We start from the raw sequence: 23,195 nt of genomic DNA, 5'->3' as shown, positions 1-23,195 counted from the left end.
ACCATAACTTGCGAGAGAATATGATTTTCTCCGCAGAGCGTTCTGATTGATTCCCGGAAAAACGGTCGAGAATAGAGGGCTACTTCTTGAGTGAAATCCGTGAACCTCGGAGAGATGAACACAGTCCGGTTAAAAACAGGACGTTTTTCCGGCGTTGCCTGCCGGAATGGCTTGCCTGCGATTTGCGGGCCACGAGCACGTCGGACGGAATCGGCATCGATCTCGTGTCACTAAGCCGTCTCATCGCAGCCCGCACGCGCTTTCCAGTACCGAAGACATTGCCTAGACACGAGGGGTTGCCTAGACCCTCGCTCGACCCCCTGTCAGCTCCTCCGAGAGTTCTTCTTGGGGGCGGTTCTTCGAAGCATCAAATCGTCTGCTGCGGGAGACGTGTCGATTTCCTTCGTGGATTCTACTCTCGAGTCCAACCCTTTCCAGGTGACAGCGGGCGGCTCTAGTGCACGGGACATCAGGCTCCGACCTCGGGTGAGAACCAGATCGCGGTTTCCGATTCGGCACTGCCGAATCGGCAGTGATTTTCGCCTCCGGTCGGAGAGAGATCTCCCTGAAATTGAACGTGTGTGGGACGGTTTTGTTTATTTCGAACGAGACGAGATTGCGGTTTCAAAAACTACGCATATTCGCGGATTTATGTGACCACAAGATTTCGCCAGCGGCCCATGCCAGTCAATAAGTGAGCCGGGGCATCTGAGGACTCGACGAGCATCTGATCGAGAGCGTCATTGGGCGCGATCCCAGGTAAGAGCTGTTCGGCTCCGCTTCCCTGTGGGAAGCCCTCCCTCGCGGCCTCTCAGCCATTCCAGACGAACCGAGTTAGCTTGAGCCGATGGCGGTAGTCTAATCGAGCTTCAGAGATTGTTCAGTGTGAGGGTGCCGTTGCGCGTTCAAGACCGTGCATGGAAGGTGATCAGAATGCGAAATCCGATCGTGGCCTACATCGCCGGAGCTATGGCAGGTTTCGTGTTCGGATGTCTCTTCAGATTCGACACATACCTCGCGAAAGATCGCGGTGGTGATTCGAACGGTGGAGGGACAGCCAATCAAAGACTCATTTACGTTGTGACGCCTACGTACGCGCGACCCCAGCAGAAAGCCGAGCTCACACGACTGTCGTACGCCTTGCGTCTAGCAGGAAACATCCATTGGGTGCTTGTGGAAGACTCAGCGAAACCAACGGAAATGGTTTCAAGCCTGGTGAAACAATCTGGGATACCGTTCACATTGCTCAACGTTGAAACTCCACCGGAATACAAATTGAGAACGAGAGATCCCAGCTGGCTCAAACCCAGAGGAGTGCTCCAACGGAACGCGGCTCTCCATTTTTTGAGGGAAAAAACGTCCCCCGAGGACGACAGCGTTGTGTACTTCGCCGACGATGACAATACTTATGATGTTCGATTGTTCGAAGAGATGCGTCTCACGAAGAAGGCTTCTGTGTGGCCTGTCGGTTTAGTAGGGGGACTGATGGTGGAGAGGCCGATCGTCATCGATGGTCGCATAAAACGCTTCAATGCTGTGTTCAGGCCCGATCGAACCTATCCCATAGACATGGCGGCGTTCGCCGTGAGTCTCAAACTCCTGAAAAATCATCCGGACGCCGTTTTCTCGCTCAATGTGCCGAGGGGTCATCAAGAAACCCATTTCCTAACGAAACTCCTATCTAGAGTCAGCGAGCTCGAACCCCGCGCTGACAACTGCACAAAGGTTTTGGTTTGGCATACGCGAACGGAGAATACAGATCTGAAGCTGGAGAAGAGACTAGCGATGCCTTCAAACCAGGGAATCGAAGTATAGGGAGCCGATTAATCAGAAAGCGTCCGTCAACATCCGCTTTCAATTATACGATCGGTGTTGGCAATGCTTCTGTTAACGTGTCAATCGGTCCGCCGCTCCCGCTCATGCATCACAAAGGACGACAAACATGCGATTAGGGAGGTCAACCCGAATCGGCCTGTCGACGCGCAGAGGTCTCATTTACAATAAGTCAACCTCGAGCCTCGCCTCTTTCACAGAGCTGACTGTGGCGACCCTCCGAGGAAGAGCTTCGCTTTCATTCTATCCATGACTTTTCGAGGTGCATGGAACGGGCCATGTCCGAATGTTTGTTCGAGTTGCCATTGTGTTTCCGCGAATCCCGACGTTCTTCTACCATGTTGATTGTCCGTCAGATGCCGTGGACGAAGATCTTTCAACGTGGTTTCCGCTCAAATTATTCCACGTTGCAGGATGTACATACACAAATGTAGATTTTCCACAAAACCAGCTGACAAAGGCTACGAATATCGATTATGCTTGTGAGTCACGCGGAAAGAAGCTAGACGGGTCGGAAGACTTACGCAACCCGGGAGAAGATGACTAGTCAAAGTCCCAATGTATCGAGGCTTCTGAGAGTTTAAGGATGTTATATCCGCACACCGACACGGAACGAAACAATGCAATAATTGTTACTGAATCAAGAAATCGAGGACATGAATCTCCGATGATAGTCAAGATCGGTTCAGACTGAAGATGTGCTCGATTAGGTTGTTGGTGAAATGAAAAATATGAAGGATGTTTAATACGAAATTCGTGTTTTCATTTGATCAACTTCTGGCAAACGCAATCCGACGAACCAGGAAACTTATACCGGAAATGTTCCCGCTTCCCGCGATAGCTCATAGTTTGGTATATTTGTGATTTTTCAGTGAACAATCATCATGGAGATGCCGAGTGCTTCGGGCGCCTCGTCCAATTCGGAGGAGGATGATTTGACCATTCCAAGAGCAGCCATGAATAAAATGCTCAAGGAACTGCTTCCAAATGTGAGGATCGCCAACGAGAGTCGGGAGCTCGTGCTCATGTGCTGCACCGAATTCATACATCACATAGCTACGCAGGCGAACTCGGTTTGCAATAGCAATCAAAAGAAAACAATAAACGCGGAACACATCCTGACCGGTAAGGCTCGCTCAGAGAAATTTCCACGATCTTTTCTCGCCATCATCATCTACCGAACTCTCATCGATCGAGTCGGTGTCATTCAATGTTCCTTTATAAATTTCAGCACTTGATGATCTCGGCTTCAGTGAATACCGCGAAGATGCACAAAGAGTCTTCGCGGATTGCAAAGAAGTAGCTGCGAAACGACGGAAGCAAAGTACGCGACTCGAGCACCTCGGCGTTCCGGAAGAAGAACTTTTAAGGCAGCAGCAGGAACTCTTCGCTAGGGTTCGTATTGAAGGTTTTCCTCCGCGAAGTTTCTCTGGCCTATATAATTGGCAGCTTTCCGATAATTGACCTATGGCTTCACAGGCTCGGCAGGAGCAGGCTGAACAAGCGCAGCAAGATTGGGTCCACATGCAGCAAGCTGCAGTAGCCGCATTACCAGCGGTGAACGATAGTGATGACGATGACTACTGAACGACCGATTCCGGGCAGGGCTGCGGCCGCGTTTGTTGGAGTGTAATGTCGCGAATTGTAAATTACAAGATGGTTTCGATGCAGTAAAGTAAACCGTTCTCCATGCGATGGCGATGTGTTCTGAATTGCTGAACCATAGTTTCATGATGATCTCCGGTAAATAACAGAAGCTTGAATATCCGGATATGTACCTCATCATCGCTTCCCGAGGAAATATGCCTCGCCAATCGGACGCGCTGCTCGGATCCCTGGTGATGGGGTGTCGCCTGAGAAGTATACTACAGCGAGAATCGAAGCAACAGAATCGAATCGTCCGATTGATCATCGAGCATAGATTGGCGTTCCGCTTGATATTCGTGTTCGGGGTCCCATCCCTAACTCTCAGGAGGTATTCGAAGCTGACTCCTGGCCGAGTGGCGGACCATGCCGGAATATCGCGTGGGTTGGAGTTCTCGAATCCTCCCTCTGGTCGCACATACTCCCGGGGAGTGCCCACCCTCCTAGGAGGGCGGCTCGGGAATTCCTAGTGTCAGCTTCTGGGTTCTGCATTTTGTAGGGAAGACCACATTTCCATTCCGGAAGGTCCATTCCAAGAACCGCCGACATTTCGACACATCAATGTCATGGAGAGATTCCCTGGGGGATCAATCGGATCAGAAACCGCCAATCAGACGGATACTATGAATCCAGACCGACTTTCTATTTCGAGCTCGCCGTGGCGATGCTGTAGGTCACAGCGAGCGTTCGCAGAGCTGCCAACGAAGATCCATCGCGGTGTATGCATAGGTCGAGCTCTCACTGCTTAGACTCTCGACCGGGGAGAAATGAATGGAGCTCCACCAGGGCATCTGTGATCTCCATTCCACTATCTTGGACGAAAGTTATTCCCCGAGAGGTCAATCACTGTAGGTACCATCGATTTAGCGATCCAGGCATGGGTTCGAATCCAACATTCGACTTCATGTCGATAGCTCTAATTCTCAACAAAAAATACAACAGGTGATGTTGTTCGCAATGAGCGGGAACAGTCGCATTCGATCCGCATGACTTGTTACCAAGAGGCTCCCGGGATTATAGGAGTCGCCTCATGCCAATCTTCATTCGAATTCAATCCCTCGAGAATCCCTCATCTTAGACTTAGGAACCGGTTCTGTTCTGGAAATTCGAGACTATTGATAGCGAGGAGCGGCGCGTGGGAGTCCGGGAAATTTCAGAGTCGGTTCATGAGGAAAATGCCACAGAAACGAGAGGGGCCCCTCATAATTTCGCCAATCGCGAGCCTATTCTTGCATAATTCATCATCATCATCGCATCGAGGTGGCTTCCGATGCCTTCTCAGCAGAACGGCGGGGCAACTCTGCTTCACTCAACTTTCCCCGCTGACGTGAAATCCCATCGGTATGCACGCGACGTAATTGAATCAGCTGCGGGGCCCCTCGTTGGGGTACCCTGAAACGAAAGAAAAGGCGAAATTCTTCGAGCGAGCGCTTAGTGAACAACACTTGTACGTCGACGACTTATCGCTAATAGCTGTCGATAGTTGCGAACAAAAACTGCGCTAGGACAAGAGAAACTATGGGTTCTCCCGATTCCCCCAGGATCTTCACATGGACCCGATGAAGTTCAATACCCCGCCCGGAAAGCTCTCAGAGATTGAGGAGCTGTACAGAGACAGGTACTCGTGGGGTCCTCGGCAGAGTGACTCGGTGGTGCTCTGGAGAGAAGAAAAGTGAGACTCGTGCCGGTTCGGTCGGAATCTTCAAATGAGCTTGGGTGGTGGGTGCCACTCTCGTGTACGAAGTTCTCGTATGGGTCTTCGGCGGACTCAATGAATAGTGCATCCACAAAGGTCTTCTTGTTGTGTGCTTCTCTCCCACCCTCACCGCTCCAACAAGTGACTGAGCGAACGAGCGAAGGAACGACCGACCGACCGACGGACCGAACGAGCGAGCGAACGAATGAGCTGCGGCGGCAGCGGCGAGGATAGGAGCTGCTGAGCAAGATGGCGGCGCGGCGTATGTTCTTCTTCTTCTGATCATCTCCGTAAGACATAGATACGGCGACACATCAACATCGAGTTGTCTTGACGATTCCCATCCGTGAGTTCCTACAACTGTGCCAGAGGAGTGCTTCGGACGAACTGAGGATTCTCTGCAATGACCGTATCATCATCCAGTGTGTCTATGTATTCGTGAACCCGTCGTGTCAAGTGCATTCCGCCGGACCGTACCCTCGGACTCGATCCAGAAAAAACGCTCAGCCGAACTCTGTTGATCCAGAAAAGGATAGATATCATGTCGGACCTCTATCAGTGAGCTGCGCTGGCTAGGGGCTGAAGTAAGACTCGGATGTTACGTACCTTTCTTCTCACTGGTGGTGGAACTCACAAACAACAGGTAGTTGATATTTGCTTGCCCTCTCACGACACGAGACCGTAGAAATCATCATTCGTACATAGCAAGGAATTTTATTCCGACGCACTAACTCACCATACTGATTGATCTTCTTCGTATGATATAGGCGGAGGCCTCAATGTGAAGTTTATTGTTCGAATCAGCGGCTTCCTATATGATTTCTAACGTGTGGTGCCGGAGCTTCGAAGGCACATGTGGTGATGGTGGTGGTCGCGGCGGCGGCAGCGATGGCTTTAACAGCAGCGTCAACATCAGCCGCGGCATGACGGTTGCTGACGAAGTAGTAGTTGTAGAGCCGAAACCGAAAATTCCCACAGTACATCCGAGGAATTATTATCGGCCGAGCATGAGACGGAAACAAAAAGATACGTTCGGGTGATTCCGATCTGTTCATTTGGAGCGGTTCGAGCATCTTCGGCTCAACTCCAGGCTGTGTACACACCGCATATAAATTCGTCGACGGAGCTCCTCAATCTGTTTCGGCACCGAAACGTCTCTTCCGTCGCTGCTGAATTTTCCGCGGAGGCTCCGACTCGCGGACATCGATTGTTGGCTGACGTTTATAAATTTTCGGTGGAATGCTTTCGAATTCCGTGAATGGAGCCAGCGGCTCACCACAATACGGCGAGCACGGACATGTGAGTTCAACTCTGGGGAAATGCTCGTGGAAAAACATTCGTTGAGGTGATCGGATTGTCAGGGAGGCCGCTCCGAGTCTCGGGTCTCTTGAGAATCTTTGTCATCAACATTTGATAAGTTCAGAATTTGATCGCCGTGGACCCGCGAGAGTCGAGTTCAAGCGATCAAACAAAAGCAAAATTCGTCGTGGAAGTGTTTTGGTGCGTCGAGGCTCTCCCGTGACTTTCGATGAACCGCTCACAGGAAAAGAGTGTGAACTTCTACAAAAATTATGGCGAGTCACGAAGAAACTCGTTCACGGCGCGCATTTCATCGTTGACGTTTCGGAGTAGGATGGCTCCAGAGCAGGAATAGCTCGTGCGCAAAATAGCACTAACGGTAGTAGCTTGTCATTAAACGGCTTTATTCACCTTGAGGTTTCTCTTGAAGACTTTCTTCTCCGGCGCACCGATGCAGAACAACAGTGGGCGGTTGTGAAGATGTTCATCTAGCTCGTGTTACGTAAAAGCATTAGATTCAAGGTTTGAATCGAATTCCAATGAAAACACGAAAGCCTATTGAGCTTCTGACCTTCAATCAACGCATCATTGTTGGCACTTTGCGCGACCCGCCGCAGTAATCAAGGATTATTGACCCGTAGCTCAGATGTTCGCGGGAACATCAGGGGCGGGAGACCGAAGATTCGGATTCGCGCTAGAATCCCAGCCGACTGAGGGATCGATACGAGACGAAGTATTGAGCCCGACGAGGCTCTCTTCTCGAATCTCTTCCCGCAAAAATCGTGTTCTAGTCTCCTGTCCATCGTTAGACCATACTGCCTGGCCCGCTCCGCAAGCTCCGGGTTATTCGCGAGCAGAATGAGGACGTCCAGTAGGAGCTGCATCTCGACCCTTCGAACCTTGAGTCGTGTGTCGTGAGATGCATGATTCAAACGGACCCTCTCCATAGACGCGAGATGGCAGGACTCCACGATTCCGAGAACTCAAGCATCAAGCACCAGACCGCGTAGGAACCCGGGAGATAGGAAAATTTCAGCCCTCGCTGTCGCTGCTCAATCTGAAGTATCAATCCAAGGATGCATGTGCACACAATAAGTGCGAATTTGCTACGCCGGCCGATTAACAAGTGTTCCTGACAGGGCGTTTTCTTAACACCGACTTGAGGTCTTGAAGACGTGTATTGACTTTAACAAAATTCTTGTCCCTCTCAGAGCCAATGCTCGTGGAAGGAATGTCTTCTATACCTCCGTCGTTGTCGACTGTGACCATCAATGGCAATTACCTCCAATCCAACAACGCCGCCTCCGCTCTTGCTAAGCCCAACGTGAGTATTTTATTCCTCTCTTGAGACGCCATTAATCAGAACACCACGCACGAAAGGCTCCCGCAAGCCGCAAGAAATGCTTGAAAAGTGTTGAACTAATCACCAGTCAAGCGGAAGATGAGATAACCACGAAAGTTATATCATCGTTGAACAATGTTCCGAATTTCTGGTCTCATCTTCGAGGGTGTAGGGGAACTCGACGCTCCCAGAACCCAAAAAATTGAAAACATTTCGCGTGGAGAATTCGCATCGAGAGGGTACTCGTGTTCTGTGAGATCGGATCGGATCTTCAATCACGTCGTCATATTTCCACAGCTTGTCACAGTCGTCAAGGTTGGCAGTCCTCCAGCGTGGGGAGAGGATGCGCGCTCGCTGACGTCGTTCCAAACTTTTCCGCGCTCCCACTCGCGCACGACCTCTTGCTCCGAGCCCATTGCGGATTTGAATCTGAACCCTCTGTCTGGAGATACCACGACCCGGGACGCGTTTTCGATCCTGACCGTGGTAATTCCCCTGGCTACCGGAGATCGACGCTTCGGCTTCAGTGTGATCGGAGGAGTGGACGAAAGATTCGCTCCGAAAATCGAGGCAATCAACGCAGGTTAGTTGACGTCGAAGAGGCTTGGCCTCAAGGGAGCGTATCCGTCGGACGATCGAGTCGGAGTCGAAGTAGTTCTTCCCTAAGAAAGATCACGCTGCGCTTTCAGGATCTCCGGCCGACCGGGCCGACATAGAGGTCGGCGATGAAATTCTGGAAGTCAATGGAAGATCCATAGAGAAATGTACACACACAGAAGTCATTTCGCACATCCATCAGTGTATCCGCTCGCGATGCATCTGTTTGAAGTTGCGCAGAAGTAAATCGAAGGAACATCGACCCAGCAGTCAGCTCGGGACAACTTCGAATGGCAACTATCTTCCAGCACCTCTGTTATTGCCTGCTAGCCCCACCCTCAAGGAAAACGGGACAAGGGTGAGTAGTTGCTCAAACGAGACTAGATGCGGAACCAAGATGGTACGTCACCACGCGAACGAAAAATGCCGTAACAAGCGCATTATTCCTGACGGGTCTATTTTCACGGATCACGTCTGGAGCTTTTTGATGCGTTTACGACTTTGGCTGTCTCTGGACGGAGACGGAGACTTTCGCCAAATAAGGGATGCGATCGGGAAAGAAAGCGCATCGGAAAAGAAGCTCTTTGAAAATAACAGCTGCTTCCCTTCGAAGACGGAATCGCTTAAGTTTAAATTGGGTCCAGGGCACAGGGAGAGTCGGATCGGAGGTTTTCCCCGCCGAAACAAGGACAAGCTCGAAAACCATGCGCTTTGTTCCATTCATGTACTTCAAGAACGATTTCGGCGGAAAATCGCCTGAACGTAGGCCTCCCATAGGAAGTCTGCCCTTTAACTCTCTGGGAGAGTCTATCGTTTCTCGGAGTAGATCCGGATACCCCTCAGAGGGACTTTCGAGAAAAGATCTATCGGAGCTAAAACATTCACCTGAGGCCAACCGAGGCGAGAGTCAATCGTTTACTCAGCTAGGAAAGTGCAGCATCGATTCCAAAACGATAATCCGCGTTTTTGCTGGTGGATAGCTCACAGGATCGGGCTAGAGAGCTCAGCGCCAGCAACTCTTACTCACTGTGGCCAGTAACTGGAAAGGGACTCAAAGATTTGTCAATATGTGCCGCCTCGGCCACCGATACTGCAACACGAGCTCCCTTAGGAGACTGCTTACATCGTTGACACGATCCATATCCGTTCGGTAGACAGCATTCGTTCGGATGGCCGGTTTCCGCCGACTCAATGTTCGTTATCGCTGTGCTGAGGTTTATTTGCGTGAGACTCGTTTTCATTGGCTCGCTCGAAGACTCACTCGTATAGTTAATTTGTTTGCAGATATTTGATGATCCAATACCGAATGTTGTGGATGCTCCTCCTCCGCTGGGTTTTGCGTCGGATGACCCGCCGCTGCTCATAAATCAGTCGTCCACACAGCCATTATTGCCTAGAGCTCACTCACTACTCGGCGGCAGCGTTGTTCAACACAACATCCAGCACAGCATAGACGACAACTCGGCAGTTCCTCTTACGCCACTTCCGAATCTCGAGATCCCCGCAAATGTCTCGAGCTCGCCGGCCGGCTTGACTAACGGCAGCAGCTCCACGAAATCCGGTAAGAAGAATATTGATCAAGACCTCCCTGTGAGGTTCCCCACGTGAAACGAGAGCCGAAATATTCGAGTTCCTCCCTTTCAGTTCCTCCGCCTCTGGCGATTCCTGTCCCGTCTCCTCGGAGAGCCTCTGAGAAGCTCCTCAACCGGCCGATGCCGAGCAAAATCGAGCTTCCTCAGTCGCCTTTGTTCAAAAATGTCAGTTTGGAGCAACTTCCTCGCTCACCTCTCGCCACGACCTTTTCCTCACCACCTCAGTCGCCGCTGTTCAAGGATGCTCCAATCGGTACTCAGCTGGTTCCTCTCAGCTTGCCGCCCAGACCTACTCTCGAATTACAATCGGGAACGCATCGCGAAATGGCCGTCGATGTTCCGGACGCATTCATTCCAATGGCTAAGCAAGCGCCACGGTGAGTAATCCCTTAAATTCCTCCGTGTTTGGGTGCCATAGCGGCCCTAGTCTGATCTACGAACGTCAGTGAAGCTTGAGAGGCTCGCGGATTCGCTCCTTGAGGCGTCCGCCGTCCTTGATTTTATTGTGTTGTGACGTAAATGACTTACAATTTGATCCTTTCGCCAGGTACCCGCCCATGAAACCCTCGAATGATACTCTCTCGCGGAATACGGAGCTCCCGAAAGTGGACAAGACTCGCGTTTTACGGAATGGAGGTTCCGGCCAGACGCCCCAGGAGCAGCAGATGGAAATGTTCCTCCGATCTTCCATCAGACAATCGAAGAAACTTCGGGAATTAGAGAAGAGCCCCGCTCCTGTACAATCGAAAGGTGTCGTCAACAACGCTTTCGAGCCCGAACAAGTTCCCGCGGTTCTGACCCCGATCGAGCCCCAACCGACAGTTGACGTCACGAAGCTCTACGATGTCAGCGCTCTGCAGACCGCTCTGAGTCGAGTCATAGATTACGTCGGCAATGACGGGGGGGCCATCGACGACGGGCCGGACCTGGATAAAGTCATGCAACTTCTCGACGCCGAAGAATTCCAGGGCTGCCTCGCAATCACCAACATAATCAAACAGATTCTCTGCTCTCAAGCGGCGCCTTCGGCTCCAGTCCGCTGTGATGCCAAGGAGCTGTGCGCAGACATCTCCCAGAATCAAATCATCCAAGATTCGGCTGTCGGTCAGGAATTATTGACGATTCTGAACGACGCGAACATTAGTCAGCTTCTAGAGTGCCATGATCGGATATCGAAGGTTTTCGGAGCTCCCAAGGGTGATCCCGCCAACTCGGTTTCGCCGAATGAAACGCAAACGGTAGTTATTCTCATCTTATTCTCCATCATCTCATGTCGGACTATTAATTCGTACCATTGGGACCCGGAGCAGAATCTTTACCGAACGTTCTTTATAGATGCCGGCGGGCCAGAACAACTCGACGCCAAACCGCCGCGTGATCAATCCACCACCGGAGCTAGGGAGTTTCTTGGACGAAGGCGAAAACGCAAGGATCATTCAAATTGACAAAACTTCAGATCCACTCGGAGCCACGGTCCGTAATGAGGGCGAATCTATCATCGTTGGACGGGTGGTCAAAGGTGGAGCGGCCGAAAAATCGGGACTGCTACACGAAGGCGACGAAATCGTCGCTGTCAACGGAGTCGAGATGAGAGGCAAAACCGTCGCTCAGGTCAGCGACGAGCTGGCGAACATGCACGGCAAGCTCACCTTCCTCATCATACCGAACGATCGATATTCTCCGCCCGAAGTTCAACCCCAAACGCCCGTGATGCACATCAAGGTATGAAATCAAACGGAGATGTCTCCCACCCCATGCTCTCGATGCGCTTTCCAGTCTCGTTAATTCATATCATCCATATCCATATTTTGCCGATTCTCGCCGACTTACGCTTTTGATTGATCTCCAGGCCCACTTCGACTACGACCCCGAAGACGACATGTATATCCCATGTCGCGAGCTCGGGATCGGTTTCCAGAAAGGCGATATTCTCCACGTAATCAGTACGAACGATCCCAATTGGTGGCAGGCGTACAAGGACGGTGAAGATGAGACGACGCTAGCGGGTCTGATCCCCTCGAAAAGCTTCCAACTGCGGCGAGAAGCCATCCGACAGCAGCTCATGAACCAAGCAGGCGAAGAACGAGGCGGGAGTCAGCGTGGAAAGCGTCTTCTATGCGCTCCTACCGTCGCCAAGAAATCCCACAGTATGAAATCTTCGAGGAAAAACTCAAAAGGGAAGATGTACAATTCCGCCACGCAAGTTGGTCAAGACGAGGAGCCGCTACTCTATGAAGAAGTGGGTCTGTACTACCCCAGAGCGAACAAAAAGCGACCTGTCGTGCTCATCGGCCCGAGCAACATCGGCAAACACGAGCTCCGTGAACGTCTCATGGAAGATACGGCGAGATTCGCTGCCGCTATACCTCGTGAGTATTATGATTGGAACGCGACATTTCCCAATATTTGCTCCGAAACCATTCTGGGCGATCCGCTGCGGGAGGAAAACTTAGATTCCATCCCGAATGCAGATACTTCAAGACCTCGAAAGGACAGCGAAGCTGATGGAGCCGATTATCACTTCATCAGTCGAGCGCAATTCGAGAATGACATCCTGAACGGGCGCTTCGTCGAGCATGGCGAGTACGAGAAGAACTATTACGGAACCAGTTTGCAAGCCATAAGGGCCATCGTGCATTCTGGTCAAATCTGTGTTCTCAACCTTCATCCCGAATCCCTAAAGGTTTGTTTACAGTCGTGGAGGACCGTTCTCAGGAGACAGGCTTTTTGAGGAGACTCGCGCCTATCCTGAGATCCGACAAGCAATAAGAAATCCTCCCTTTCAGATTCTGAAGAGATCGGACCTTAAGCCATACATCATTTTCATCGCGCCCCCGTCACTAGAGAAGCTGCGGCAAAACAGAGTCAAAGTCGGAGCGAGCGTGAAAACCGAGGAGCTTAAAGAGATCATTGAGAAAGCGAGAGACATAGAGGAAAAGTAAGCTTTAGCGATCGAGCACTTCCGTATGTATCGGTGTCAGCTTTCGGAGCAATCTCGTAGACCGATGACAACGCTCAATCTCGATTATTTCAGCTACGGTGCCTACTTCGATAGCGTCATCATAAATCACGACCAAGAACGAGCCTACCGAGAACTACTGAAGGAAATCGCTTTCATCGAGAGAGAGCCTCAATGGGTTCCTAAGCAGTGGTTGGACTACGAATAAGGATTCCTCAAAACAGTTGCTTTTGACGATTGTTGTGATTCAATTATTCGCTAGATAAGTGCCATCTTTTTTCCCTTCGCAACGCCAAGGTAAATACGACCGTATTCAAGTCAGCGGAACCCTCAATGCTATTTCGTCCTCTCGAGGATCCTGTACAATGTCTAATTTGTGCCTTTACGACAATGTCAAAACTCTGCAATAGACTCTGCTGGCTCGCAAGGAGTCGAGCGACCGGTGGTTCGGATGTATTACCCTTGCAAATATTTTATTACGCAGCGTACGAAATAAAGCGAGCTCTTCCATGTCAAATCACATCGACCTTCATCTCTTTGCACGTTTCTGAACTTTCGAGCCATACCATTTTCTTCGCATCGCCTCCAACTCTCAGGGATTTTTGAACTGTTTCTGCCTAACTGAACTGTTTCTGTCGGCTATCGACTGAACGTTGGCGCCCCTTCTCGAAGCGCCAGCATCAGCATCCCTCCCGATTTCCGTCTGCTCTAAGCACCTAGCAAAACAAACAGATGAGATGCGTCGAGTTCCGACTGTCGCGTGAACTCGAGATACGGGAATTTCGACTTTCTATTCCCTTGCGATATCCCAAGGAGAGTCAGGATGTTGAACCTACTGAATCGAGGGAACAGTTTCGTTCAGGCCGTCAATCGTCTGGCGACCACGAGGTTCGTATGCATGCAGAGTTCTTGAACTCATCCTATTGCTCCAGGATCACATTTCTCTTGCAATCGACTCAGAATCTACTGGGACGGTCTGAATGTCGACATCGACGAAGCCTTCCGGATGGAGGTCTAAGGGTGTCCGGTCCTGGAGAATGATGGATTCCTCCCTCAGCGATACCTAGAGGAAGAGCGCGGATCGACTCTGATCGTCTCATGGGCCTCCGGACGAAGTCTCGGAGTGATTGCTCCTGAGTCCATCGTGTTCCTGCACGCGTCGTTCCGTATATCTATTCGGGCCTCGGAATTCCCCTTCCGCGTCGCTTGGAACCCAGAGTTCGCGACCTGAATACTCCCTGTTGTCGGAACGAAGTACCCGCGTTATTCTACGCGGACGAATGCGGGCCGCCATCACCACAGGATATTCCCATCGTGCTTCTCGGCAGCTCCTCACACCCGGCCGCAATTGGCGGTCTGGGGAAATCATGCGTACCGCAGAGCTTCAGTCGAGCATGGACATGTATCGCTGCGATCCCCATCCCCTGGGTTCCTCGCTCGATATGCTCCAGGAGCTGTTATGAAGGAGGTTGCTCCCTTCAGTGTGTTTGCCCTGCCGACGAGCAATCCTGATTGCGATTCGAATTTCTTGTTTCTCTGTAGGCTGACCAGTCGAGGGGACTTCTCAACGGTTAAGAGTTCGAGAGTCATTCCGCCGAGGAAACCATGGAGCTCACCGTATACACAATTCATCGCGTCAGAATTCCGAGCCGTCGCCGAAGAGAATCCAGAGCAGAAGCAAACTGATATTATGAAATTGATGTCAGAAAGATGGAGATCTCTCGACGACGAAACCAGAGAGGTCAGTCCATTTTGTAGAAATCAATTCGAAAGATTCTCCATGCACGGGAGTCTGACTGAGACATCAAATGAGACATGGTGCTCCTTTCGATAGAGGTGAGAACATGAATGTACCGATTACCCACAGAAATATAGGATACTCAATGATGAGCTCCTAAAAGAAAGGCAAGACTTATACGAGGAAGAAGTGGCGAATTGGACACCGGAGAAAGGGAAGCTCGCTGAGGCTGATCGCAAATTGAGAAAAATTGCTCGTGTCAAAAGAGAGATCCGACTGCTGGAAAAATCGTTGGGTAAACCGAAGAGGGTATGCCCCGAAGCAAGTCTCTTCGTCAGAGAGGTTTCTAAACACGGAAAAGTGAGTCCATTTCGGGAGCGAGTCGCGGAATCGCTCTCATGCTTACTCTCGTGAAACGCATGTAGCCACCACGCATAATAATAAATACAAATAACTAGGACCGGTAGAAGATTCATCGTCAGGAGGTCTCATATTCTCTTCGACCCGCTCTATCACAGGTCAATCTCGCCGATACAATTCGTTCATGGAAAACTCAACCGGAAGAAACCAAAAAGCGTATCGGGGAGCTACGTGCGAAATTGCTCGAAGAATACCAAACCGCGGCTCGATTATATGAGCAGCGGCTGGCGATAGACGAGGATAGCTCCAAAAAATTGAAGAAGTTGAAGGCGAAGCTGCGGAAAATTTCGGAAGAAACGACAAGCCGAGTTTCGGGAGAAACGTCAAGCCAAGTTTCGCGGGAATAACAAAGAGCGAATCCGTTCCCCTTTGAAACATCGGAGCGAATTGAGTGTTCCGGGGAGGGGACTGTCTCACCGTTTGGAGTTGTAAATGATCATGATAGCGAGGTTTGCGTGGTTCCGATAATAAACCCAAGCCTCGAATCTCGAATAAATGTGGGGGAATGTCACGATTCGAAAAGTCATAGTTTCAAGGCGCTCCCAAATCGTAGTTATAAGGGTTCTGTGAATGGAGGCAGTGACGCGATAGACCCCGGGCTCCGGACCCGGTCGCGGAACCCATTGGCGGATGTCGGGATCGCATGTGCAACGAACAACGTCTACGTTCGCTACGGAGTTCATATGAGTTTTCACGGAGGAGGGAGGAGAATTTCGGAGAACGATCATGTTCTCAATTCTACGAGGGACGAAAATACCCCCGATCCCTCAATATTGAAGGCGCGAGCTCTGAGTCGGTCGTCCGGAGGGCCGGATACGATTCTCTGTCGCAGGAGCATGGCTAACAGGATTTCCAAGTTTTGTTTTCCCAACGAGCATTTCACGGAAATCAGGCAGAATCATACGGATACCGAGCAATGCCCAGTCCCCGGGAGGACCACTGCGAAATCATCGAGAAATCGACCGGAACCGACGATTAGGGCCAAAGATTTGTCTCAGTGCGAGAACGTGAGTTACAGAGCTGAGAGTGGCTTGACTCACGATGAGGATTTATTCCTCCCGCCGCATGCTCGGAGGTTCGTCGAGCGGATCTCTCTCGAACCTAGAGGAGGCCAGACGCCACCGAACTTCGCCGGGATAGCGCCTCGCGCTCGTCAAATGGCGGAGACCACAGAAAGTTCTCCCCCTACGGTCATGACCGAGAGTCGAAAGGATTCCCCCTCGTCCCCGGAGGAGCGAGTTCTCGATTCATCTATGAGAAGTCTAGGTAATATGGAGCGTCCTGTTCATAGGAGTCAGATTAATGTTCAAGACTCTGCGAAATGTTCTGTTGAAGTAGGTGCGTTCGTCCCGCCCCATGCAGCGAACCTCGTTGCTCGTCGAGGGCATAGCCTGCCAGATATAATTTCCGAAGAGCCGTTACGAAAGCTGTTAAACGAGGAGAAAATGAAAGACGCGGAAGAGACCATTTACAAGAAACGACTGACCGGCTCATTCCCGGGGAACGCTGGACAGATAGAGGAGTCAGGAGAGAATGTCAATATCCTTCCCTGCGCCTCAAATCTGGGAAACGGCGGGAATCTTTGTCGAACCATTGATGCGGGTCAGACAGCTCCTTCTCCTAGAGAGCAATCGTTCGAAGAGCCGTACATTCCGCCGCATGCACGTATCGTTCGAAGACGAATACAAGAGATAGAGATCCCCACTGAGAGCCCAGACTCCGAGAATGAGATGAAAAGTGAGTTTGCGACGCCGTCGAAAATACCAGATCCCGGAGGTTACATACCCTCTCATGCGAGGCACCTGCTCGCGCGTTTCGGGAGAGGCTCTCCGGACGATCCGAGACCTCAGATCGAATTGTCAGGGATTTCTGGCGAAAAAATTCACCGTGGGTCTCTGACTCCATCAAGACCACATCTCGCAATTGAAGCAGACGTTAAGGCTGGTCTGGATTTCGAGGATTCTTCTCCGAGAGCTTCGACAGAAAGTGATGCGATCTCGGAAACTTCCCTCGAAAATCTTGGAGGGAGTGACGCAGAGGAAATTACGGCTGCAAGTCGAGCCGATCTTCTGACCCAGGTTTATCCTCCCCACGCGGAGCTGCTGAAGATCCGCAGGCTTCACGCTGCAGAGACAAGCCGGGGAAAAGCTTCCTATCAAACACCAATGCGGAAACCTCGAGAAAAATTCAATCGAACATTTATTCCGATTCATGCTCAACGTGTTCTGAGACGTCATGTAGAAATTAGAGAAACTCACACCGATGTTCGGGTTGAGTTGTCTCGCTTCGATAAACTGCAGCTGCGACTCCTTCGTTGGTTCACTGAACCCTGGTAAAAGATCTTCGCATGAGGTAGGAAATTAATATTACAGTCGCAATCTCGAGGAGCTTGTCCTCCCGAGCCGAGAGCCGGAGTTCAGCGCCTACGAGATTCGGGAGCGCATCGTTGAGATCATAGGATCGACGCGACGTTCCGAGCTAGAAGACGAATAAAAAGTTTTGAGCGCCCAATTCATCGTTTTCATTATTCTCCCACCTGTTCCGACGTCGGGGTCATCGATAGAATCACATCGAGCTGTTTGTACTGCGGAGAGATCCGTTGTGCGCCTCACCTCCCCTCGAAGTTCAACGGCAGACGACAACAATTTTTATTAGGATTTGGTTGCGTCATCGCTCGTTACGTTTCACTCGACAAATTAGAGGCCCTTTGAGCCTAGCCAGTAGGGCCACTGCCTCGATATCTGGCGGGAACTTGGGCGACTCCGGTGTTTTCTCAACTCTGAAGTGCCAGAGCAGCTCGACGATCATCATCTTCATTTCTAGTTTGGCGAAACGCATTCCAACGCAGTTTCGAGGACCGAGACCGAAAGGCAGCCAAGCCGATGGCTCGGAAGGTTCACCCCGTAGGAAGCGATCCGGGTCGAAGCTCTGGGGGTTGCTCCAGTATTCGGAACTCCGGTGGACTTCCATGAGCGAAGCAATGACGTGCATTCCTTTGGGAATCTTCCATTTCCCATAGACCTTATCGGCAGCAGCAGTCCTGACCACGAAAGGTCCTACGGGAGGGAACATCCGAAGGGTCTCTTTGATCACGGCGTCCAAGTAGCGAAGCTTCTGCAGCTTGTCGAAATCATGGAACCCGTCCGGGCTTTCGAAACTGTCGAGGACCTCTCGGCGCAGTTTCTCTTGGATATCGGGTTTGTGAATGATGACATTCAGAAAGTAAGTCAGCGTGCTGGCCGTCGTTTCGAAACCCGCCACTAATACAGCGAAAGCGTTTTGCACAATCTCATCGTCAGTCAATTTTATGCTGGCCCCCGATGACGTCTTTCTTATGACACTATCAGCATCGATTCCGGCTGTCAGTTCACGATCGTCATTGTTGTCGTTCGCCGAAGTGCTCGCATCCATCAAAAGTTGCAGAAGGTCGCTCTTAGCCGACTTGTGGGCCTTGCGTGCCTTCACGATCGACGCACACTCATTCATTATGCTGGCGAAAAAATTTTTCATGGCCAAGCTTCCTCGACTGTGTCGAAAGCTGCGCACAGCATCCAGCACCCATTGGTTAGCATCAAGTCCCAGAGCCAGCCATTGTGCGAGATCGAAATCCTGGCCCATGAAATCTCGGATGAGTTTGAAAAGTTCGTGGTTCTCCGGATCCTTCTGCATGTTGTAGTTCGCTCCGAAGGCATTTCTCGAAATCACATCCATCGTCAGAGCTTGGAGGAAGATCTTGATATCGATGTCTTTCTCAAGATTTTCGCTGAGATTCCGTGAGAATTCCTCTATGACGGCGTGCATCGGGGGCGAGAGCGCTTTGAGTCTGCTCGATGTGAACGAGGGGGTTATGATTCGCCGCAAGATTTTCCAGCTTGGTCCCTCGGCGCTGAGCAGCGACTTTCTGTGCAGCCGGGACCCATGAATCTGATTACGGTCGGTGAAGTTGATGAAGTCTCGGATGAACACATTTTTGAGTAGGTCCACGTCGGATACGAGCATCATGGGCTTGTATCCTATGAAAATCCCGACGACAGGGCCGTGCCTCTGATGCCATTCCTTGAACACGTTGACGTGTCCTTTCAGATAGTACTCCCAGGCGTTTCCCAGAAGGATGTTGCCTCTAGGACTCGGGATGTGAAGATCTTCGAAGAGCGAGAAGTGAGCCTTCCTTCTCTGAATCCACGAGAAAAGCAGCACGCACAGAATCGTAAGGAGAACCCACCACATTGTGGGAGAGAACGCAGAAGATAAAAAGGAAATAAATCCTCTTCGTGGGTGACGGCCAAACGTCGACGCTCCGTACTACATCGAGATTGAATTGCGGTATCGAGATTTCAACAAGCGAGAGAGCCGGGCGAGGAGGCTGCTGATCCTGGGACAGCCTCGAAGGTGAGAAAGACTCTTTTGGGTGCTAGGTGCGTGATTTTCCGACGGAGCCTAGATCAAAGGCTGACAGTTATTTCAATCAGTGATTGTTTCTTTCGGAGATGACAGAAAAAAAAACTGCTAATCATTCTGGATCGATTTGCAGCTTCTCAAAGGTTGATCGGAATTGATAGTCTCCCAACGCGAGGAAACCCGAAACTATTCCCCATGCGTGCCCCTTCATGGAGTCGCCCTTCAGAAAGTTGTCACTTCGTACTGTTGGGCTTCGTGGGTGATCAGGAGGGCGAAGTAGATCTTCACGATGAGATCGGAGTGGACAACTTCTGCGGCTTAGACCGTGACGGTCAGAATTCGCGATAGGTGTGGGTGAGGAGGATAGTCTGCGATGAGATGCGGGCGCCCGGCGCGGTGTCCGCCTCCGACCTTCCATTCATTCACCACAGCTAGAAAGGACTTAATCCTCCAGATGGGAAGGTGGGAGAGGAAACCATCGGAGTCATCGCCGTCCGTTCTACTGTTGGAGCGTTCAGACTCGCCATTACGTTGAATCGGAGGTCTCGTTGCTTCTCACAGAGTTTTTACGGCTGATTGTAAAAAGCGGACTTTAGTCGTCAAGTCTAAATAAGATGGCTCGCTGTTGCTGCTGGCTTTGCATGCTCGCTACGAAGCGACTGCCGTCAGTCGCCACATATAAATGGGGTAGAAGTAGGCTTATCTTGACTCGGCTCTAAAGCAGGTCGATTGTGGCGTACGCCAGCTAAAGTCTAAGTAGTGGAGCAGACTGCAGTAAAATGCATTGCGTCTAATCTGAGTCGACGGCTGAGTGTTCGAATCGAAGGTTCGCGTGCATGTTCCTGCCTCGCTCGACATACCCTTTGGATAGGCACAGCCGATCGGTGGGCCTGCCTAGCTAGGCTTGTTCGCCTCACCTCGCCGCTCGCCCCTCTGCCCTTGCAGATGCCTGACAGAGTGAGGCAACTTGCGCGCTAAGGTACGTCCCTTGGGACTCGTCCAGGCGGCGGCGCGGTGGCCACGTCGGGGCGAGGAATCAGTTTTCGATCCGTGAGTTTTTCTACCTGTTCGTCGGGCTCGTCGTCACCATCTCTGTCGTCGGCTCCATCGTCGACCGATGGCGTATTAAGACGCTCGGCGAAAAGAAAACTTCTGAGATCTCCACCCAATCGACCAAAAGAGACAGACACCCGAGCATGCAACGTTCCTCCCGGAACCCCGACGGGCGTACTAAAGGCGGGAACTCTCAAAAGAGCCCGACCGGCATGGCCCTGCCCGTTTCCAGCTCATAGAGATCATCGAAAGCTTACGCCTTCTCCTCCAACGTGGTCTCCGAGAGACCAGTCGGAAAACTTTTCCGTAGTTCAAAATAAACGGATTGCCGGAGTCGCGGTATCCATGATCCGAATTCGAAAGAGGGTCGAAGTTGTGTTATATATCTCTTCTGACGGAAGAGTCATGGGGATAGCGTCTCCCAGCTTCACGTCGTGCTTCTCGCTGTCGATTACCCTCGCTGGTGGCGTGGTCTTTCATCGTGAAGTTCATCACCGAAATTCGTCTGCGTTGTTTCCTCGCCGGAGCAGTGCCGTGACGTTTCACTGTCTGATTAGCAGAGCAGAAACTTCCAGATTCGCACAGTTGTGCGGAGACCGGACCCCTGATAGGATCCAGAAATCGTTTCATTTGTGCAAAATTTCAGTCCGCGACGCATTCCAGAAGGCGGCGCGACGAGGCGAATGGAGATTAATATTTCTGAGCAGAGAACCCATCGTGCGATCTGGACGCTTTTAGCTTGTCGACCATGCGGTACTCCGTACTTTCTCAGTGAGTCTGCTCCCTCGCCCGTCCAAGAAGGACTCGAGTCGACGACTGAGCCCCCCGGACGAAATACGAATTCCTCTGTCGTCGATTCCGGGAATAGCTGCTCGTCTCGCGACTGATGGAGCTTTCAATGATTCTCAAGGCACTACCGATTGAATGACCCACGGCTCTGCATGGGAATTAGAAGTCGTTTCAAACGTCTTCGATTGAGCGCATGTCCGTTATCTCATTGCGCGTCCTTCATTTTCCCAGCAAGTTGATTTCCTGTTCGAAGCCACTGTCCCCTTCGACTATCATGACTTCCCCGCCAGTGGTCCGAGTCCTGTTCATACTGCGTCGAGCAGTTCGGCGCCGTCGCTCAGGATTCAGCTGAGGGATCTGGCGGAACAAACCTCCAAGTTTTATGGTTTCATCCCTTACCGGCATTCAAGTCGACCGACAACGGTTCCATCTCGTCTTGCGTATACAGTCGACGAAGCGGACGGGTCGTTGTCTGTATCGTCTCTCATGCGTTCCCGGCCCGAGGAGATTTCTATTCCGTTGGCTAGATTGTGCTCCGGGTTCTCTGTTACTTCATCATATTCGTCTCGCTTTTCAATCGTTCCTACGACTCAGTCAGCCTTGGTTTTTGGCTCGTGTTCTTTCCCACCGTCGTCGGTCGCCGTCCATCTGTTCTTGCTCCGGCGTTTTTCCTCTGCTTCTTTCCTCTCGGTGTTTCCTCTTTTCCCCGTCCACATTTCTCATTCGTCGCTGAACGGAAAAGCATTGGGTTACCACTAACTTCAGCGACGTTGACGACAACGGGAACGGCGACGACGACGACGGCAACAGCAGTCATCCAAGAAGCAGCCGCATAGGAGTTCCAGCAGATCTGCATAAAGTGTCTCTTTAGTTTCGCCCGCTCGCCCGTTTGCCTGTCTTCCTGATCCCTCCGACTGGCTTCTCTCATCGCCGCTATTCTTGAAGCACTCGTTGGTTCCCCTCGCGTCTCTCTGTCCAGATGGCGTCGTCATTAGACTTAGCTCTTTCGGTCCGTGGGCGGGTTGTGCCGGTCCTCATATGCTCATGTCCCTCTTTTGCTCAGTCGCATGCCGCGGCACAAGGCGGTCGACTGGACATGGGATGGAGGGCCTTCGAGGAGCACGTGGGGTTCACTCGGGGGGCGTCGGGGTGGGGAGAGAGGCGGGGGACGGGAGGGGAGTCGGGCGTTGGGTGAATAATTCAGACGGCAGAAAAGAAGCAGGAGCAAGCAAGCAGCGTAATGGCGAACGCCCCAAGAACTCTTTTTCGTCGTCGTGGCAAAAGCGCGTTGGAGGTGCTGCCTCTACTGATGTGCAAGGCAAGAAATTAAAAGGATTTTGCTCAAGCCTTCCTCCGAGGTTTGGCGTGCGGATCCGAGCGAGGAAAGTGACGTCGACGGCGTTCAGGCAGCAGCAACTACTGCGCACTAACAAACTGAGTAACTCTTGTTGCTTGGGCTGCATCGCTTCCGGCCGATCTCCATTAACCTTTGAAAGCATCGACGTTTTTTGCTCCGCAGAAAAACGACCCATTTACGTGCTCTGCAGCATTCCGAGGAGCTCACAGGATAATTAGACGAAGAACACCGAGGGAGAATCCCCGCCGAAGGGAACGAGGAGACCTTGTCGCTGATTTACGTCCGATCGTCGGCAGGGGTGCTGAGAGCAGAGCTCGTCCCCGGCAGCACTGATCTCGCGTATCCGATACGTTGCGTAAAAGTAGGTATTGGAGGCAGGTGGCGCGAGCGATCACAACAGCAGCGGTCGCCAGGGCGAAACAGCAGTCTCGGCTGAGGGGCCGCGAAACGATGACCAATGCATTTTCAGCGTAATCTA

At 51.5% G+C, this 23,195-nt stretch overlaps 6 protein-coding genes across 6 annotated transcripts; 5 read left to right on the top strand and 1 right to left on the bottom strand.

Annotated features, from left to right (window-relative positions):
• The first annotated feature begins 598 nt into the window (after positions 1–598).
• On the top strand, positions 599–3,518 carry NC2beta (negative cofactor 2beta). The gene is made up of 4 exons (XM_029111680.1): positions 599–759; positions 2,706–2,958; positions 3,065–3,228; positions 3,313–3,518. Exons 2-4 carry the CDS (start codon positions 2,718–2,720, stop codon positions 3,418–3,420), a joined length of 513 nt encoding a protein of 170 aa, XP_028967513.1. The 5' UTR covers positions 599–759; positions 2,706–2,717; the 3' UTR covers positions 3,421–3,518.
• Positions 829–2,422, top strand: LOC100907521 (galactosylgalactosylxylosylprotein 3-beta-glucuronosyltransferase I-like). Its single transcript, XM_003744190.2, has one exon. It carries the CDS (start codon positions 934–936, stop codon positions 1,813–1,815), a length of 882 nt encoding a protein of 293 aa, XP_003744238.1. The 5' UTR covers positions 829–933; the 3' UTR covers positions 1,816–2,422.
• A 2,077-nt stretch (positions 3,519–5,595) lies between the features above and the next one.
• Positions 5,596–9,038, top strand: LOC114828266 (tyrosine-protein phosphatase non-receptor type 3). The gene is made up of 5 exons (XM_029111703.1): positions 5,596–5,816; positions 7,684–7,796; positions 8,112–8,397; positions 8,504–8,769; positions 9,009–9,038. The coding sequence occupies exons 2-5, from the start codon at positions 7,689–7,691 to the stop codon at positions 9,036–9,038; spliced, it is 690 nt and encodes a 229-aa protein (XP_028967536.1). The 5' UTR covers positions 5,596–5,816; positions 7,684–7,688.
• A 465-nt stretch (positions 9,039–9,503) lies between these two features.
• On the top strand, positions 9,504–13,473 carry LOC100907378 (MAGUK p55 subfamily member 5). The gene is made up of 9 exons (XM_029111679.1): positions 9,504–9,604; positions 9,696–10,006; positions 10,042–10,380; positions 10,551–11,244; positions 11,339–11,725; positions 11,853–12,372; positions 12,475–12,686; positions 12,790–12,941; positions 13,038–13,473. The coding sequence occupies exons 1-9, from the start codon at positions 9,581–9,583 to the stop codon at positions 13,168–13,170; spliced, it is 2,772 nt and encodes a 923-aa protein (XP_028967512.1). The 5' UTR covers positions 9,504–9,580; the 3' UTR covers positions 13,171–13,473.
• Positions 13,474–13,681: 208 nt separating this feature from the next.
• LOC100897488 (transcription factor A, mitochondrial) lies at positions 13,682–15,629 on the top strand. The gene is made up of 4 exons (XM_003744122.1): positions 13,682–13,850; positions 14,505–14,703; positions 14,830–15,060; positions 15,219–15,629. The coding sequence occupies exons 1-4, from the start codon at positions 13,786–13,788 to the stop codon at positions 15,465–15,467; spliced, it is 744 nt and encodes a 247-aa protein (XP_003744170.1). The 5' UTR covers positions 13,682–13,785; the 3' UTR covers positions 15,468–15,629.
• A 2,150-nt stretch (positions 15,630–17,779) lies between these two features.
• On the bottom strand, positions 17,780–19,411 carry LOC100907234 (cytochrome P450 3A31). Its single transcript, XM_003744188.2, has one exon. The coding sequence runs from the start codon at positions 19,345–19,347 to the stop codon at positions 17,788–17,790; it is 1,560 nt and encodes a 519-aa protein (XP_003744236.1). The 5' UTR covers positions 19,348–19,411; the 3' UTR covers positions 17,780–17,787.
• Between the last annotated feature and the right edge of the window lie 3,784 nt (positions 19,412–23,195).

This window comes from Galendromus occidentalis, unplaced genomic scaffold (assembly GCF_000255335.2).
Source record: "Galendromus occidentalis unplaced genomic scaffold, Mocc_1.1 scf7180000077460, whole genome shotgun sequence".
NCBI classification, from domain to species: Eukaryota; Metazoa; Arthropoda; class Arachnida; order Mesostigmata; family Phytoseiidae; genus Galendromus; species Galendromus occidentalis.
This window is presented reverse-complemented; position numbering and strand designations above follow the sequence as displayed.